Here is a 20,351-nt window from a genome sequence, read left to right on the forward strand (position 1 = left end):
TGTGAAGGTATCTACTGAAATACTAAACTTTCAGATATATATTATCCTGATCTAAATAAGACTGTAATGCTGAATGTCTCTGCAAGTAAATACTGGCATGTTCCGCTATCTCCTGCTCCATTGTTTTGTGTCTCGTCTGTCCTTAAGCAATCAACTTTGCATGTCAGTCCACTCTAAATCTTTGGGAGGTGGAGAACATGTTGCTCCTCAATAATCCCATTTGCTTCCATGTCAATTTAAGCAACTTGGAGTAACAGGGGTACAAAAGTAAATATGTATTATACCAAAAACCTTGGTCCAGTATCTTATTTTTAACAATGTTATTCATATGCCCCACAACAGTTACAAGCTGACAATAATCTCTTGTTATTTTGTCATCCACACTGGACAATCAGATTAATAGTACTTTTGAATTAGATAAATGGGGTTGGTTGCTCACCCAGGAGCTCATTCAGTGATACTGAATGTAAACAAATTAATCATATGTAGGCAGAATAATCAGTTTACTGGAAGTTGATAATAATTATGACTAAGGAATAGACAGTGCATGCAGCAGTAGAAACTCATCAATTCAAAGTATAGTCTTTAAAAATTGCAATAAAATCAAGGCCCTGAAATGCATCAGCTACATAGATAAAAAAATTAGGGGAAACAATCACTCACCCAAATTTGTAATGCAGTTAGCAGATGTCAAAAGCAAACATGCAATAGCAATAATTAGCCTTTCCCCCTCTGGTATCATTGTCATCCTACGCAGAGGAATATGGACCAAAAAATACCAACCGGAGTTCCCATAAGCTCTCACAGAGCACTTAATAATAGAAATTCAACTTCATGGATCAACCTGAATAGGAAAGGAAAAGATAAAAAATATATACAGTATTAATAAAATGTAGGAGAATTGTATTGCTGATGACAACTTGCGGGTGGTCTTTCAGCGTCCTTCCAAATGCACTGCCAATTTGAAATATGATTGGAATACAATGAAAGGAAACAGCAGTTAACAATGTGAGAATTAATAATCAACTATATTTAATCCAATCATTATATATTGAATCTGTGTGTGTGTGTATGTGTGTGTGTGTGTGTGTGTGTATGATGTATGTGCTTTAACCCCCTCCAAAACACCTTTTTCATTTCAGTACAAACAGCTGCGTATCTCTGGTTGAAGTCATTGATTAAAAATTTAAAAGAACTGGTCCCAACCAGGTTAGCATGAAGTTGACAAAATGCATCACATCATAAAACTGCTTACATACTTGTATAAAACGTATTATGACATACATTTTGTCATTTGCCTCTTGTCCGTCCTACAGATATTCATGGTTCAATACAGATTCATCAGAAGCTCTACTGTTTCTTTCACTAAGGAAATGGATCTTTTTATTCCTATTTTTTTAAAAATGTCTCTTTTTTAACTAGTTACCAATCCATTAAAAATTTTGGTCCTGTTATCCCATAGCTGCAATATATTTAAAATTCTTTATGAAGAAATGTGTCAATTCTTTTTTGAAAATTCAGCATGTCGTGCAAATAGGTCACCTCTATTGAAGGTACCTGTTGAACTTTGAAAAAAACTAATACATTGTGAAGCAATATTTATCTTTACAGAATCCATACCAATTTTCCTTCAGCAGGGCTTATTCTTCTACGTGGCTAGTTCAAATCTAGAGGGCAAAACTGACTGGCATATAATTTCTTAAAATCTCCCCCTGAATTCTGTTTTAGGCCCAATACTCTTCAACATTTTCATCAATTATTTGGATGAGGGAATAAATAGGGAAGTCATCAAATTTGCAGATGACACCAAGCTGGCAGTGAGAACAATTAATCAATGGAACAGCTTGCCTCCAGAAGTTGTGAATGCCCCATCATTGGAATTCTTTAAGAAGATGTTGGATAGCCATTTGTCTAAAACAGTATAAGGTTTCCTGCCTAGGCAGGGGGTTGGACTAGAAGACCTCCAAGGTGCCTTCCAACTCTGCTATTGTATTATTGTGAAGTTATTGTTGTTGCATTGGCTACCTTCCAAATCTCCAACACTGAGCATGATTTGAGGGTTAGATAATTTTTTGTTAAGATCAGCAATTTCATATCTAAATTCTTCAAGATCTGTTGAGTGGATTCCAACAGGGCTTGGTGCTTTCTAACTATGTAGTATTTCAAGTTGTTCTATAATATCTGCTCTTGTAAACTTAAACTTAAATTCTCTCCCTGAGAAAATCAATACAGATCAGATATCTTCTGTAGTAAGGGCAAAAACAGATAGTTTATTTAATTTCTCTGAAATCATCTTATCCTGCTTGAAATCACCTTATCCTCTCTCACTTCTCTGTTGTCTAATTTCCCTGTCTGGTTTGGGAGTATGTCAAAAGAAACACAGGATTAGTGGGATTGCATGTGGTACAAGAAATGGACAGTATTTAGAATAAATAATGTGGAGTAAAAATGTGAGGAACTGTATAAAGGAGGTACAATGAGATAGTTTCATCACACAGAAAAAAATGTATAAGCATCTAATTGCAAAAGGAAATATATGAAGGAAATGAAGAGAGAGGCCAGGAAAGTTGTGATTAAACTTCAAAGTTTAAAGAATAAAATCAAAACCTGAAGTGGTGTATCAATATAATGGAAGTAAAGATGGCTTACAGAATAGAAAGTATGGAAAAGCATAATGAATGTACAGTATTGGTGTTGTATCTAGTTAAATTCTTTTCTCTTCCTCTATCTCCTAGCTTAATTTCTTTTACACAATTGTTTATCCTGAAAAAGAATAGCATAAAATACAAAATTCCAAAAAGAATAGGATGACGACTCTGATTTATAAGTATGCATGCCATAAACATTTGTTGAATTAATAAAATAGGTAGTCCTGTAGAACCTGCCCATCATGGTATTAATTCAGGATATTGTAAAGCAGATCAGTTATGTAACTGATCTAATTTTACAAGCAGTTTGAGATGGTCATTAAGCAAATCATCATGGTTGTTAAATGAATTGTGGTTGTTAAGTGAACTAATAGTTCCTTATGGATGTAAACCAGAAGTAAATGTCTGTTTTCTGCAGAACTGACATACAATGCATTTATATGACCATTGACTGCTGCAAGCATCCTTAAATGCTACATGGTTACAGAGCACCTGAGATACAGTAATGTGATGAGCATTGGAACTTTGAATCTGGGTCCTAAATCCCCAGGTAGATCCATTGGAAAGTTAAAACAGGTGTGATATGACTAGTCATGTCAAGTACTATCTGTACAATAACTATTTCCAGATTTTTAAGAATTTTGCAATAGTACAAGATATGATTGGAATATTTGTTTTGAGCATACTTTTTGGTGACTTTTTTGTTTTCAGCATTTTAAGTCTATAGCTCAGTTTTGATCACCAACAGTAAATACCTGTTTCAGTAAATATTCCTGAATTCTGCTCATTTACTCTTTAATTAACTTTATCCAATAGGCTCTCTATACCTCCTGCTTTTAGCAATTTTCCAACAATCAGTCCAGTGCTATATATAAAAGTCCATTTTCCCAATATGATTTCATAACGGGTACATGAATAGTAGATATGAACCATTTATTTAGTGCTATATAAATCTATGTATCACAAATCAAATACATCCCACTGATCGAATACATTAATAAGAATATTTTCAGCTATAAATAAAAACATGTTTAATCAAGCAGAATGTAGCAATGTTTGCCAAGTTTGGTTGCCTTTTTATTTGGCCGTGGTTATAAAAAATATTTTGGTTTAAACAGAAATACAAATGAAAATATTTCCTTAGCTCTTGGGATTGGTTTTGTATAGAGAGAAAGAGAGAGAAAAAGAATATTAGAGAGAAAAGTTCTTGAAAAGAAAGGGCCAAAATGAGTGACCTAAAAAGCCTTCTCCAACAGAAGCACCCTTGGTGACAGTGAGTGGTAAGCATGATCAGGCAACATCTCATCCTTTTTTAATTTCTTACACTGATATATGTAAAAAAATTGTGGACTGGAATCACCCAGGTATGCCCAGAATTTTGAAGTCAGTGACTATTCCTGGAGATGCCTGTGTTTCTCCATCAGGTGTTCTATAGGTATGTTGAACTCAGGGGTGAAATTCAGCAGGTTCTGGAGAACTGGTAGCAGAAATTTTGAGTAGTTTGGAGAATCGGCAAATAGCACCTCTAGTGGGGAGGGAATGGAGATTTTGCAGTGTCCTTTGCCTGCCATGCCCACCAAGCCATGCCCACAAACCGGTAGTAAAAAAATCTGAATTTCATCACTGGTTGAACTACTATTCTCTAAATACTAGGAAGCTCCTGGAATAGGTCACATTAAACAGACAATTACAGTTTTTTTGTTTGTATATGCCAAATTAAAATCTGATCGATACATGCTAGATTAACTAAGTTAATAAAATGTGTACCTAATTAAATCATTGGGGAAGTCAGTTGCAATTTAAATCCCACTTGTATCAATAAATGTACAACACAAATTAATTGCATATTTACTCTGATGTAAGTGAACTCTGTTGACTTGAGCTAATTCCTAGTACATATCCAAAGGCTGGTAATCTTAGTTTCAATCCAATTGTTTTTTCTAGGCATTTCACAGTATTTATTACCATACATATTACCATACATATTATTACCATACCTGCCATACTCTGTCCTGAGATTTTAACTTTCCCACCTCTTTTGACATGAGATCTGAGGTACCTGGATGTTGCTATTTTTCCAGATGAAGAATTTTCACCTGGAGCGACTATTAAGTTGTGATCACCTTAACCAGGATTTTGATTGGAGCAGAATAAAAGATTTCTCTTCTTAGAACTAAATAGATAACTCATTTTTCCTTTTAAGCACAACCATCAGGTCAACTGGTTTAGACTATGTGGACTGAAGTAAAGCTTGAAGTAAAAAAACAATACAGGTAATCCTCCACTATAACTGAGCCCAAATTTACAGTAATACGTTGTGATCATTTAGCAGGTCACATGACCAGACCCAATTTTAAATTTTTTGCACTAGTTGTTAAGCTGCAGCCATAAAGTGAATCCATTTTACCCAATGATATTTTTTTTTGCCAGAAACCAGATATAAATACACAAATCAGCCAAAGGTATTAAAAATCATGGTCACATGACCAAATGATGCAATGAATAGTTGTAAAGGTGAACCAGTTGCCAAGTGCCCAAATGTGATCACATGACCATTGGGTGGAGAGAGTTACACCTGTCATAGCTTTGAAATCAAATGATAAGTAGCTTTTGTGGGATGCATTGTAACTTCAGTCGTAAATTGAGGACTACCTTCATAGGGATCTTCATGTCTAATAAATCCAGCACATTAAGCACAGAGGGAATACAATAGCTGCATCACCGACTCTGAACTCAGAATGACGGTCCCAACATCAAACTGATATACTAAAGATGCCGATGGATAGACAGTAACTAATCCAAAGAAGATCAAGCGAAGATTGAAGAGGTATATCCAAAGACTGTAAAGATGTCAACATTTAAGATGTATTAGTACATATTTCCTAATGAGACCTAACAGACTGTATAAAGTATCATATAATATTCTTTATTGTTAATATACCACATGTTAGCAGAATGGATTATCTAAAGCAGATTAGAGTCCTGTAAGGAAAAGGAGATTGAAGCTGGCTTTATAAAAGGATGGGAGCTCAAGAGATTGTGCATACCAGAATGTAAAAACCTAAAGAATATGGAGAAGTCAGTATGAGATTCATTAATTATAGAAAGAACAAAGGAACATGTTTAACACATTCTAAAATTTCCACTCAAATCAATAGACTTTTAAAATATTTAAATGGTTGGATTTTTTTCTTTAATAATTATTAGTAGTAAAAATCTGAAACTAAGCCTTAATGTGATACTCTTGATTTAGCACTAAGTGTAATTTAATCTATTATGAATTAACATTATCTGCCAATCTGATTATATCTTATTCAAATATCATGGTTTTAAAAAATCAGTGCAGTGATATTGTAGACACAGATTGAGAATGTTTCATCAGATATTGATTAACTTTATAAAGACAGATAAAATGAAGAATTAATGAAAATTATACATACATGGTCAAATAATCTGTTTCAATGAATTCCAATATGAATGGAATCTGACACAATGTCTACATGGAGCAAAGTTAAACAACGGTTTATGTACAAATTGGTTATAGATTCAGAATAATGTAGCAGTAAATAAGTAGTGAAACATTTGTACAGCTTTCAGTCGCTACTTTCAATACATTTCACAGGTAACATTTCCATTTGTAGATTTCCTTGCATGCACGGCTTGTGTGAAATCCTTTCATAGATTTTCAATGCCGTGTTTCCCCGAAAATAAGACAGGGTCTTATTTTCTTTTGGCCTCCAAAATAAGTGCTTGGACTTATTTTTGGGGAGGTCTTATTATTTTTGAGGTGCATGAGGCCCTTTAACCTCGGCCCGCAGATCAGCCGATGCAGAGAGGGCCAGAAGTTCTGTCTTTGTTTCTGGCACACTCTTGCCAGCCTCAGGGTCACTGGGCCTACCACTCTTTTTGTGGCCGCCACTAAGAGAAAGGGCATGGGAGCTAGGGTTTGTGGGAATGGCCTCCATAAGGCCATTCTGTGAGGATGGCAGGTGCATGTGGGGCAGATGGGGCATGTTCACTGCCAGGAAATGGCAGGGACTACTGGCTGTGCATGCGGTTAAATATTTTAGGGGAGGGCTTATTTTGGGAGGAGGGCTTATTTTAGCGCATGCGCTCAAAAGCCCGATTGGGCTTATTATCCAGGGAGATCTTATTTTCAGGGAACAGGGTAATAATAATCTGGGAACTGTGAAGCCATTCCCAAAACCTTTATCTTTCTTTCTTGCCTTGATATATAGCTGATTTTAAAAGTTGAAGATGATGTTTCAGATTGCTGTTTTGCTATTCAACTCTGTCAATTTCAGTTCTTCACTGTCAGCAAGGAAGAGTGGGGGGGGGATCCCGAAAGTAAAATATATGATTCTTGTGAATCATATAAATGAAATGTAAAAAGAGCAAAGTTGCACAATCTCGTTCAGAACAATGTCTGCAGGAAAACAAATTAAATTAAAGGAATAAACAATGGAAGATGGGAGGAATCCTGTTGCCCCTGAAAAGTATCCAGAAACTTCAGTTGGTCATAATGCAGTGGCCTATATGGCTTTGTATCAATCATCATTTGCTTACATGTCACCTCTCTTGTATCAGCTGCATTGGTTGCTGATTTGCTTCCGGGTCCAATTCAAGTTGCTGATTGTCACTTGTAAAGTCCATCTTTCCCCAGTTACATGTACCCACTCACCAAATTGGGGAGCAGGGAATATTACAGGTCCCCTCTATTAAGGACATCTATCTAGTGGAACCAAGAAGAAGGGCCTTCTCCTTGGTGGCTCCCTGCCTGTGGAACATCATATTCCTATGAAGATAAGATTAGCACCCCACACACCTTGAAACTCTTTCAAAAGGTGCAGAAAGCAGACCTGAGGACCCCAGGGTGATACAAAGCCCATGCAGTGGTTTCTTTAATTGTTGTCCCTAGGGAGATGGGATTTATCTGATTCTCCATTTAGAGTTTTGTTTTGTAAGCTGCCCAGAGTCACAGTGAATTGGGCAACCAATAAATTTTCTTAATAAATACATTTAAAAAGGAAACCACTTTGTCCATAAAGCTAAGTCTAAAATAATTTAACTACTGGTATATTATCATTAGTTTGTGGGAACAAAGCCAATGTCTCACTGCATCTATTTATTTTAGGAATTATATGGACATCAATCTCACAATAGCCACAATAGGCTGTTTACAACATTTAAAATAATATAAAAATAATATGGATAGTATAATATAAACACAGGAGCCATGTAGGACCCAGGGATTCAAACTAGTATTACAAAATAATAAGCACATGATTGACGCCATTAACACTCCAACCTGCATGTCCAGGAACACATTCATATCTGAAGAACTTTTGAAAGGTCAGCAGGGTCAGGGCCTCTCTAATCTCAGGGTGAAGATGTTTTATAGAGGTAGCAAGTTGAAGTTGGTCAACTTTTTAGGCTTCTGATACAATGACATAATCTTCTAGAATGACCTGCTTGACCCATACCCACCACTACCATTCCTTGAAAATCTTACCTCAAGGAGGTAGGTTTATCATTTAATTTTTGGGACCTGAAAGCATCACCACAACCTTTGATTGCATAAGAAGAAGATTCTGATGTGCTTGTGTTAACGTCCAAGAACTGCATTCTATAAATAATGCAAAAGATAATCAAGCATTAGTGATTTAGTATTATGTTCCATAGCCAAAACTTAAGGAATTATGGCAAATAGCTCTGTCATTTGACATACAAGGACAGAAAATGGCAAATCTATTGATAGAATCATAGGGTGGGAAGGGACCTGATCCAACCCCCTCGCTGCCCAAGGAGACCTTATTCCATTCCAGTCAAATGGCTATCTAATCTTGTCTTGAAAACCTCCAATGATGGAACACCCACAACTCCAAGAGGCATTGGTTAATTGTTCGCGCTGTTAGGAAATTGCTTCTTAGTTCCTGGTTGTAGCTTTCTTTAACAAGTTTCTACCTATTGCTTCTCCTGCCTTCAGGTGCTGTGGAAACTAAGTTGACCCCCTTTTCACTGTAACAGTCTCTCAAGTACTGGAAGACAATAATCATGTCATCCCTAATCCTTCTCCTCACTAGGCTAGGCATATCCAATTTCTTTAACCGTTCATCAAACAGTTGAGTCTCCAGATCTCCTTACCACCTTTGTTGCTCTTCTCTACATTCTTTCTGGAGTCTCAGTATCTTTTTTTTTTAATCATTTCAACAGAACTTGATGCAATATTACAAGTGTGGCATCACTAGTATAGTATTGAATGGCACTATGTTTTCTTATGATCTTGATACTACTGATGAATTTTAGAATTACATTGGTTCTTTGGCTCATTTGGCAGCACATTATTGGCTCATATTTCAGTTATGATCCAGTAGGACTCCTATATCCTTCTCATAATTACAACTGTTGAGCCAGGTACCACCTTTATTCTATACTTGTACTTGATTTTTCCTGCCTAAGTCCATAACTGCCTAAGATTCAATATTTTTAAAAATCTTTCTAATGAGAGCCTACTTGTTTTTTCTCTCTCCAACAAGGATTCCAGCAGAAAAAATGGTTTCCAAAAATATGGTGGTAGCTGCTTTATGAAATACTATACATTAATAACTATTTAACATTATTACACTAACGAAACAATTTACCTCACTTGAAAGTATTTAACATATTATTTACATTGCTGAATTTTACATTTAAAATACTTTTATAACTGGATACATTTTGGGGAGCGTATCTGAATTTGAAATTCAGGAAAAAATGTAAAAAATAAAGTAAAAAGATGTAGGCTGACATAAATAGAACTATAACTATACCCATAAACGTGCACAATTACAAAATTAGATGATGCCAATGAGGACAAATAGGTACTACATGTGCCTTAATATCAGTATTAAAATATGGCTAATATTACAATGTTTGATATTTTTCACCAGCCATTTCCAATCCTATACCATTTTAATTTTCTAATATATTAGAATCCCTATCTGCTCTAGTTATGATAGATAATGTTTAGGATTATTAATTTTATTTGCTACTATTGAAAAAAAAGTCCCTATTTTCAGAATCACCAATGGAATATCATGGAATTCAGTCAGAAGTACCTTCACTGGTGAGATTAAGGACTGGAATGACTCCAGTGCACTGCAACCAAGAAATATGTACAAATGATGGATTGTCTCATCCACAATCTAACATATAGCCCCAAATCCACTACAGTATTCTCCAGATACAAAGAGACCTTAATAGAAAGCAAAGCTAACCCGTTACCTATCATTCTACCCTATCCGGAGAGACCATCATACTAAAAGGGGACGTGTAGCTCATCCCTTATCCTGCCAGCTCCCCCATAATTTGAAGCTGCGGCAGCCTGGTAAAGAGTAAGTTCTCCTTACATACGTCCTTTCTTCTATATATTGCTCCCCTCGCAACCTCACACACTTAATTTTCACTCCTCTCCCCCCTTCAATTCTGTATAAATTCAATTTGACAACCCTGCTAATTGGATAAACGTCGTTCCCTGTGCTCCTTTAAAGCAGTTCTCTTTTCTTTTCTTGTTTTTGGAGGGCGATTGAGACTGTTCTTTAACATGAATTCCATCTGCTTTATTTCTCCTCTCCCTATTCAATATCCTTCCTGAATATTTATGAAGGGTTTGCTGCTGCCACGACCGCCATCCCAACTTTCTCTCTTTCTTGCCTCCTTCAGCAACCTCTCACCTCCCTCTTTCCCAATGCCCCCCTACCCAGGTTCCTCCTTCCTCTCCCCACACCCAAGATATTCTCCCCTCCTATCTCTCATTGCCCTGCACAATAACCTTCCAAATGCCCCCCTTCCACCCCGCTTTAGATAAACACAGGCAGTGTCAAGTGTGAGGAGAAGGGGGGAGGGAGTTCAACTGCCAGTCAAGCCCCACATCTTCAATGAGACCCAGAGGCCTACCCTAATCTGCTGCATGCTTGCCATATGGGAGCTCTGTTGCCCTGGGAAACGCTAACAGGCAGAACGGAGCTTAATAGAGTCCATATTCATTGTAATGCAGTGAGATGGCTCGAGGGACTATTGCCCCTGGGGTCTGTTTTCATTCTTCTGTTCGTTCTCTTTCTTTCTTTCCCTCCCTTTTTTTTTCATTCTTTCCTCTTTTCAAAAGACCAGGTCCCTGGAGAGCTCTAATCTGGAGAGGCTGAGGCTCAGTGAAGGGCCAAGGTTTGGAGCTGGCAGGGAAGAAGAAAGAGAGCTAGGAAGGTGAGGGAGATGAAGAAGTGGAATGGACAGCAAAGGAGCAACTAATAAGCATGCTCCAGGGCAGCTGTCAAGATGCCTCCTTGTCCTGGCTAGTTCTGTGTGCCGCAGTTGCAGAAGTCGTTCACCCTCAGAATCATTGTCTTGGGTAGGGAAGCCGGAGGATATGGAGTTCACCTAGATAGTGTGAAGGACTGCCTGTATCGTCCTTGTTGGATGAATTGCAGGGAGGCAAGAAAAAGCCCGATCTCAGCAAAATTGAGCCATACGAATTGTGCTCGTCCCAGCAAGCAATTGCTTTCTGTGGGAAGTGCAGGGGTTTGCTAAAAAGTTATTTTACCATTTGGCAGGATGGAAGGATCATTCTATCCATTATCTGCTTAATAATAAATAAATAAATGTGAGAATGATCTTGAATACTTAAGAAAATCTCTTCAAACTTGGAAAAAGAAGTCCTCTTTTATAAAACAAAAATATTCTGCAATTCATAGTATTGTGGAGAAAAGGAGTCTTAACTGAGAATTGTTTTAGAATGAAGTGCCAAATTATTTCTTTCTAGCAATAATGCTCATTTGGACCAAAGCAATAGAAGTGTTTACCACTACTACACTGTATCACAAAGGAATTCCAAAACAATTCTCTCTAACAATTCTCTTTTAACTCTGATGTTCATATTTTTCAATAACTCCAGGGAGAACACACTATACTACCTTAAAAGTGGAGGGGGGAAGACTGGAAAAAATGCTATATAAATTTGTTTAATAAATAAATATTTAAAAAGTGTTTTTACCAAATAATTCACAATACTGTAAATGCTACAATATCTACAATGAAAGTTAGCATTCTGTATCCACAATAATTTTGAGGAAAATAGAATACTTATCCCATAAAAATATGAAAATTGCTATGCCTTTACATCTCTATGTTCTAAGTTTTATGCCTAGATTTTGTGACATTTTGTAATGTTATAGAACAATTTTTAACATAGATTTAAGTCCCTAGGGAGTGGGCGGCATACAAATGTCATAAATAATTTAAACCATTTGGTATTTAGTGAATGTCAGATAGACAGACAGACAATCATATCTTAAGATTTTTGCCTCTTGTCCATCTTCACATGTAGATATAGATGGTCCTCGGCTTAGGATCACAATTGAGCTCAAAATTTATGTTGCTAAACAAGATAGTTGTTATGTTGTTAAGTGAGATAGTTGTTATAGTTTTACCCCATTTTTACAATCCTTCTTGCCACAGTTGTTAAGTGAATCACTGCAGTTGTTAAGTTAGTAACAAGATTGTTAAGTGAATCTGATTGCTTGCTTGTCAGAATGCCGCAAAAGATGATCACATGACCCTAGACACTGCAACCATCATAAATACAAGTCAGTTGCCAAGCATCTGAATTTTGATCATGTAACCATGGGGATGCTGCAACGGTCATACGTATGAAAAATGGTTATGAGTAGCTTTTTTCAGTGCTGCTGTAACTTTAAACGGTCACTAAATGAATGGCTGTAACTTGAGGACTATCTGTAATGATGTACAAACTATCCAACGTAACACCAATGATTTATAGTCCTCTATAAATCCCCTTTATGCCAGACAAGAATCTTGGTTCATCACAATATTAATGATTTTAAAAATCTTCTATTTCAGTTGGAGTCTGGGCAACTTTGTAAAGGTTCCCAAATTTATCTGTCACTATACTTATCAGAATTATTAATCATACCTCTCACTTATCCTTGGTTGAGTAATTAGCTGGTACTTGGGAAAGGGAGGATGCACTGATTACATGAATTAAGCTCTACAGAAGATGTTTTAAAGAATGGTGGTGTAGTATCCTCTTGAGAAACCTCATAGATTTATAATCCTACTAGCTGATAACCTGACGTTGTCTGGGTATTTATTTATAGGGGGAAAATTTCCGGACCAAATGTAATTTTTAATGTTGGTTTTCCCCCTTACCAGAGGGAGCCCCCTTGTGGAGTAGTGTGAAGCGGTTACCATGGCAACCCCATTGCATTGTACAGCAGAAGCCATTTTACGGCACTACAGTAGAAGCCATTTTAAGGCACAACAGGCTATATCTTAACAGAACACCACCAACCCCGAGGGGTGTTAGGGGTGTCATACCCTCACAGTATTTTTTTCCAGAGGGAAGGTCCTTTGCATACCAAGTTTGGTTAAAATTGCTCGAGGCATTCCAGAGTTTTGCTGGAACCACACACACACACACGCACGTACGCACACACACACACACAGGTGGGCGGCGGCGGGCGGATGGATGGATAGGAAAATAGCAAATATCTTCTATTCAAGCAAGACGTTAGTGTAGGTAGTGACAACTCCATTTCAATACTGACATGTTGTATGAAGTAAATCATTGAGACCAGTTTTAATCTGAATTTAAAACTGCTCTGGGTTCTGGTAGAGTTTTGTTCAGATTATTTTGTTAGACTTCGTTAACCATGTTTCAGTGGCTTTTTGTACATTCATTAGGAAATCATGTTTGGACCAAACCAGGGACTTTACTCTAGAGACATATTGATACATTCATTCTGTTTTGATCTACAGGGTCTGTTCCAAATGTACTTTTTTTTTGGCAGGAAGAACGTGGCTTGGTTCTTGTACTACAGACTTGCCTTGGTCTATTATCTTCAGTCTTCTTTAAAATCTGTAAGAAGTTTCTGGGGGATTCATCATAAGATTTGGATTGAGATGTATTTAATATGCTGATGTTCTATTTCGCCTGAATTTATTAATATTTCTGGGCTAGCAGTTTTTACTACTAAAAACAATCTTAAAGGTGTGGTTTCCTGTACTCCCTTGTTTATACAGGTAGTCTTCAACTAATGACCATAATGTCACGTGCTCATTTTGATTGTGAGTTGGTATCATAAAGCAGGTCACCCACATGACCAATCTGATTTGGCAACCTTTATTGCAGTGGGCATTATTTGAACGCTACAGTTGTAAAGTGGATTCCACTGGTGTAAAGGGAACTCATTGTTCACAATGAGCCATTTTTGCAAACAACCAGAAGTAAATGCTGGTTTTCAACAAAAACACTTGTAAATGTGTTCATTCGGCTGTGGGATGCTGCAAACAACATAAATGTGGCCTAACTGCCAAGTGCCCAACAGGCAGACATATGACCACAAAGGAGGACCACCCATTGGAACTTCAGAACGTGAGTTGAAAATAGCCTTGGGAGGTCTAGTGTAACTTTGAATGGTCACTAAGTAAGTAGTGATAAGTTGAGGACTTCCTGAAGTAATAATGATGCCGGTTCCACCACAATACCGCGAAGCCCTTATCAGCGGAGACATAAGCGCGAGTGCTAATCCGTGCCGTCCGAATCGCTAAAGCAAATGCGACCTTACCACGCCTTCCGAAGCACCCTAACCTAACCCTAAACCTAACCCTAAACCTAACCCTAAACCTAACCCTAAACCTAACTCCTAACCTAATCCTAACCCTTACCTAATTTAAATCGGCTTTCTGCCGCCGCGCTGTTTTAAAGCGCCCTTCTGTCGCTGCGCTGTTGTCGCTGCGGTGATGACATGCGGTGATGATGTCGCGGGCTTTAGCGACGCGGTTTTATCACCGTGGTTTTATCACCGCTATTTTGACGAGCACGGTTTTGTCGTGCCACGAATGATGCCAAGGTGATCACGATATATGTTTTCAAACCTATAATAGTGAACAAATAACTACTACTACTAATCATATCTCAATCATTCATGCTCTAGAGCAAGGGTCCATGGCCCAGTACTGGATCCTAGCCATTGGGAACCAAGCTGTGGGCAAGAACACAAGAATGCAAAACCACCATCACCCCCACCCCTCTGCCACCGGTCCACTAAGCCAGAAAGGTTGGGGACCACTGCTCTAGAGTTATCAGATTTTATGAATCTGGAAGAAAATAACCATCTTCAGCAGGTACCCAAAAGCAGCAAGGATCTGCTCTACTTGAAAAGAAATAAGTTCCATAACTAAAGTGCCACCGCTTAGAAAGGTCTAGTATTATGAGTCCAAGGTATGCTGATTGGTATATCCAAATGGATTTAGCAGAAGGTCTGAAGACATGACAGGATGCTATCAGGGAGTTGCACATTTATACAATAATTTACTAATATAGTAATGCATTTAGAGCCTTAATATGTAAATAATATATTTAATGAATTAGCCAAGTAACAAATAGGCAACTACTGCACATCTTGAAAGATTTACATTACATGGTCCCACCATGCCATGGTTTTCATAATATTATGCCCTGCATCTACAACTTACTCTTTCAAAAACTGTCTTTTTGGACAGCACTAGAAACATATAATGCATTACAAAACTCTAATCAGCAGTTTTAGTAGAGTACGCAGATAGGCTGTAGTCAGAAATATGTCTGTGCTTGAGTCTCCAGTGACAAAAGTAAGGAATACTTCCAAGATATTCAATTGTTCTTTTTGAGAAAATGCAATTGTACCCTGAACAATCGTCTCTCTGAGGGCCATGACTCAGAAACCACAAGTCAAGAACTCCACCATTTTGTTTTGAACTCAATTTCACCATATTCTCCAACCCACTAATCTTTCTTTCATTGAATCATGGTAAGCTGTGTAGTGTGAATAATGTCTGGATATACTGGTAATTATCCCGAGGTGGTTAAAGTCAATAAATGCAAGTTGAATCCAGGCCAAAAAAAAAGAAAAGCCCCCATGAGCATGTGATTTTTATGTTTAGGAATTAATTCTGTGTCCTGGATAGACCTACATTTTAGGGAAAGAACAGTAGCATAACTTAAGGTGTTCCTTGAACCAACATTTTACTTCAGTCAAATGGATTTTGTATGTTAGAGAACCTTTTATCAGTTTTGGTTGGATATGTAAGTACAGCTATCCCTTAACAGAAATAAATCCAGTCTAAATGGTTCATGCTCTAAGAACCTCCTGAATGGACCATCATGTAGGTCTGTGGAATTCAATAGACAACTTTAATCTGTGGAATGAAACTTCCAACTGTGAGGAAATGATGGAATCACTATATGCCAACATTTTGAAAGAGCTGATGATCTATTTGCTTTTATGATTTTCATCTTTCAATCTTTTGGGTTGCAAAGATTTGAAAGAGAAGCTTTCTATCTATGAGTGTGTCCAGTTTTAAGATAGTTATTGTTGATGGAAAAACTGGAACAGTCTCACTGTATGTAATTATATATTCTTTTACCTATAAAGCATCTGAAATCTACATTCATCTCCTCTTTAAAAGTTGCATCAATTAACTCGATTATCCAACTGATTGTAGTACTTGATTTAGGTCATCAATGTTATTACTGAAGTAAAAGAACAAAGCCTTTTATTTACACATCAAGTGTTTTCCTTCCTAATACAGATACACAAACAAGGAAGGAAGTCTTTAATTAACCATAGTTTCCATTTTGTCAGAAGAAATGTTTTGTGCTTTGGAAAAACCTAAAATGTTAAACCACAGGTTATAGTTCTTTTATATCCTAGCTTGTTTTGAATTTCATAAATATAACTTCTAATTTCAGCTGAAATACTTTTAAAATGGTATTTTATTTTGGAAATGTCTTGATTTTATTTCAATTCATCCAAACTGGTCTGGTTCATATAACGCAATGAATCATGGTAAGGCTCAGCAATAAATGGTTTAGCACTACTGGTTTTGTTTAGTGAATTATTTGGGAATCTGAAGCTAACATCTTTTTTTCTTGAATAAGCCATGCCATGCTAAATAAACTGCATTCTGTAATTGATTAGCTGATCCAGTGAAGAACAAATGAATACAGTTAGCATAATATATTTTCATTTGATGAGGAAGAAAGTCTTGCCCATATGAACTTTATTGTGTGCAAAAAATGGGGGGGGGGTAATATCTTGGCACTAGATATACTTATTTGATCCAGTTCTGTGATAATGCTCACCCATTGTTGTCAGGAACAATTGATTCCCAATATAACCAATAGAGCTAATTCACTCAAGGGGGAAAATCCAAAGGATATATTAGTGTTCTTGGCTTATAACAAAGTATTAAAGTAGAAGTTGGGATGAGAGGACCTTGGGGAGAAGTTGATGCATGAATGGGGAGGGAGGGAGGGAGGGAAAGAGAGAGAGAGAGAGACTGACTTGTCATGGCCAGTAATGGTTAACTTTAGTTGGAAAAAAATAAACAGACATGAGGAGAAAATGGATGGTTAGCACCATGAACAACTGCACACCTGTTGCCAGAAAAGCATATAGTATCACATTTTGTTGGAAGTTTTCATAAGATGAAGATTCCCTCCCTGTAACCTCCCATGCTCTCTTCTCCAAACTCCTGAAACAAGCAGCAGGAGAAGGTCCAGCTGGAAAGTAGCTTGTACTGACACAGTTACATTCTCCATTTCCCCATTCCCTCCACACCACTTTCCCCACACTCCAAAAGTTCTCTAAAGCAGCATTAAGATTTAAACAAATATCAGTTTATAAAGAAACAGTCTGCTCCCGTTTCTCTCTGCCCATCCCTCCATCCTGCCTTTCCCCTCACAGCCAAAACTCAATAGAGGTGGCATGAACAGAACATGTTCAGAAAAACAAACATGTGGAGCATAGCCAACAATGAATCTGGATTTAGCATGCCCTGTACAAACACACACACACACACACAGGGAGGGAGGGAGGGAGAGGGGAGGCAGGGAGAGGAATAGTAAGAAAGAAAACAGCAAAGTCGATTGGAATTATATAGCAGTCAGAAAAAACATATATGTATAAATAGGGAGAACAATGCCTTCAATTCTCAACTTCTGAACTCAACTTCTTCTGTTTCCAAGTAATTCTACTCTTTGTGGGTTCCTACCCACATCTTAAATTAAAACATAATTCTATATAGTTATTACTCTTCCAAAAGGGGAAGAATTAAGTTTTCTCAAGTTGTCCAAAACAAAGACCATTTTTGGTTGCAATATATTTTGCCTCTAGTGTCCTGCACAATTTTCTTGGCTTAATCCATATGGCAACTTGCATTCCCGTTGACCTTGTCCCTTGACTCCTCTATGTCTTTTGTCTCAATGTCTCAATATTGTGGGGTCACCTAGTTCCATGTGGTTTCTACATAATGCATCAAATCTCCCTGAGATGATTTTTTTAAAGCTATGTTTTAGATAGTTGTAAAATCTGGTGAGATCTTCCTCCTATCAAGCTTTGAAGAGGTTCAACTTTGAAAAAGAACTGCTCATGCTATTATTTACAGGAAAATATCCGGCATATGTATCAACGCACCTTTCATAAAAACCTTCATAATTTGATAGACTCCAATGATATTCAAACTGAAATGCAATTATTTGTGATATACATTTATGCATTCAATATGATTTTATATAGTTGTATTATCCTTTAAATATAAACATTAATTTTCATATGGTTGAAGGAATGAATCATTGTTCCCCCTCCCTATCGGGCTTCTCAAATATTACAAGTGACCAATAGCAAACAAAAAGTAGCCATTCTTGGTCTCTCAGTAAGCTTAATTTCAGTTATCATTCTGTTTGCTGTACTTTACCTACATAGACTGAAAACCTCAGACATGGTAAAAATTACAAAATAATCAGATTGCACTGTGATCTCTTAAAATGTCAGCTAAACACAAATGTGGGTTGAGGGAAGACAAGGTTCATAAATATTAAGTGAAAGACCTGTCTCTGTGCTTTCCACCAAGGCGTGTAATTTTCTCAGTGCATCTCCAAAAGTCTCTATACATGTGTTGAATTTACATGGGTTCATCAGATCCAGATTCCCTACACCAGACTATGATTCCCTAAAGTTGTGCCAAAGGGCAACAGTGCTATCTGTAGTTCTTAGTGTACTCTGTTTCCTTATTGTACCTAATTATATTTTTAAAATTATTTAATTTTTTTAGGAAAATGAATGGGAAACTGCAAAGGAATGCACCAGCCTGAAATGTAACTTATTAATGTGTCTTTTCTGGATGTTTGAAAACACAAGGTGTCAAATTGGAACATAAAAATGTACAAAAGTGGGGTTTGTAAATGGATATTCTGGCTATTCACATCCCTTATGGCAGAGGGGTGTCAAACTGGCAGCTTGCAGGCCAGATGCATCACACACAGGCCACGCCCACCCCAGCTCTGTGAAGGGGGAAAAAGTCATGATACATTAGAAATCTCAATAATGTAGAAAACATTATTGAGACATAATCCAACCTCCATGATTAAAGCAACTACAATTTTATAGCAATCATCTGTTTTCTTCCAACATTACTTGGCTCACTTTTTCAATTAAAATATAAACATGGCAGTGAAAAACTACATTCTTGTCAATCTCATTCTTGGCATGATATAAGAATGTTTGCTGTCCAAACACTCCAGCTATACAAGGAATATCATCCCTTTTGAGAAAAAAGGAAGTTGAACGCTATTTCAGAGACAGGGAACTGATTTAAGGAAGACAAATGGTGCCATGAGTAATATTTGATCTCTAATCTGTAATTATTATTTAAAACATAATTGAAATTGATGTTTCCCTTTAATCAAGGAAAATCTGCCAATGTATTTGAGGATTATTGCTGGTTAATTTTCATAAAAACAATAGGTTGATGATGACAAGCTATGAGAGCATGTCAAAGTTTTTACAGGACATTTATGGCAGCGGCAACAAGTTTGTTGCAGTACTGAACATTTCTTCTACTTCAGTTAATAAAGGGTTAATGCTAGAATAATGTCAAAAGTTTGCTTCCTTTTCCAAGCAAAACACATTTTTGGCAATGTTCCCCATCTGGGGAGAGTCATTCCACTCCTCTTTTCCTCCGCCTTCTCTGCTCAACAAATGAATCTCATTGCCCAACACACTTCACAACTAGTTTCATCTTAGTCCAAACTCATGGCATGTTTCAACTTCTGCCAAAAATATTTTTTTTAAAAAAAGAAGCTTCTATGCAAGTAAAGGAGAAGTAAAAGAACAGAAGAGAGCAGCTTACTGTACGATGATTCCCCTATAGAAAGGAGTTGGAAGTGGCTGAGAGTAGAGATTTTACTCAGACGATCAGAGACTGTTTGAAGCCAGTATCAAACAGGCCACAAGAGACTATGACTTAGTCTCTTGTCTTTCCCTTCCTGTACAGTTATAGTTTAGAAATGTATATTCTCGACTCTAGCACCAACCCACTACTGTTTTTTCTTCTTGTTCTGCATCCTAATTCCAGTCACTGTCATCCAAGAGCAGAGCAAAATTGGCACACATTCTCCCCCACACCCAAAAGCTAAGAACCAGACAACTGTCTCCGAAGATCATTCCTGTGGCCAAAAACAAGAGGGTTGATTTTCCCACAAACCCAGGATGATTCAGGAGTGATCAGACAAAATCAACTTTCTGGGTACTCAACCATCCCTCTCTAACCAACAGAATTGGAGGTACTGTTGAGGCAAAACAGGGATGACTAACGTGAGCCCGTCCTTTG

The 20,351-nt window shown here is 37.2% G+C and overlaps 1 protein-coding gene across 1 annotated transcript in view; it reads right to left on the bottom strand.

The window, feature by feature from the left end:
• Positions 1-20,351, bottom strand: part of BOC (BOC cell adhesion associated, oncogene regulated) — an 80,586-nt gene that overhangs the window by 38,134 nt on the left and 22,101 nt on the right. The window contains 1 exon segment of the mRNA XM_032220114.1: positions 664-844. Coding sequence (XP_032076005.1) covers positions 664-748 — 85 coding nt within the window. The 5' untranslated portion in view covers positions 749-844.

The sequence above is a fragment of the Thamnophis elegans genome, chromosome 6 (genome assembly GCF_009769535.1).
Source record: "Thamnophis elegans isolate rThaEle1 chromosome 6, rThaEle1.pri, whole genome shotgun sequence".
NCBI lineage: Eukaryota > Metazoa > Chordata > Lepidosauria > Squamata > Colubridae > Thamnophis > Thamnophis elegans.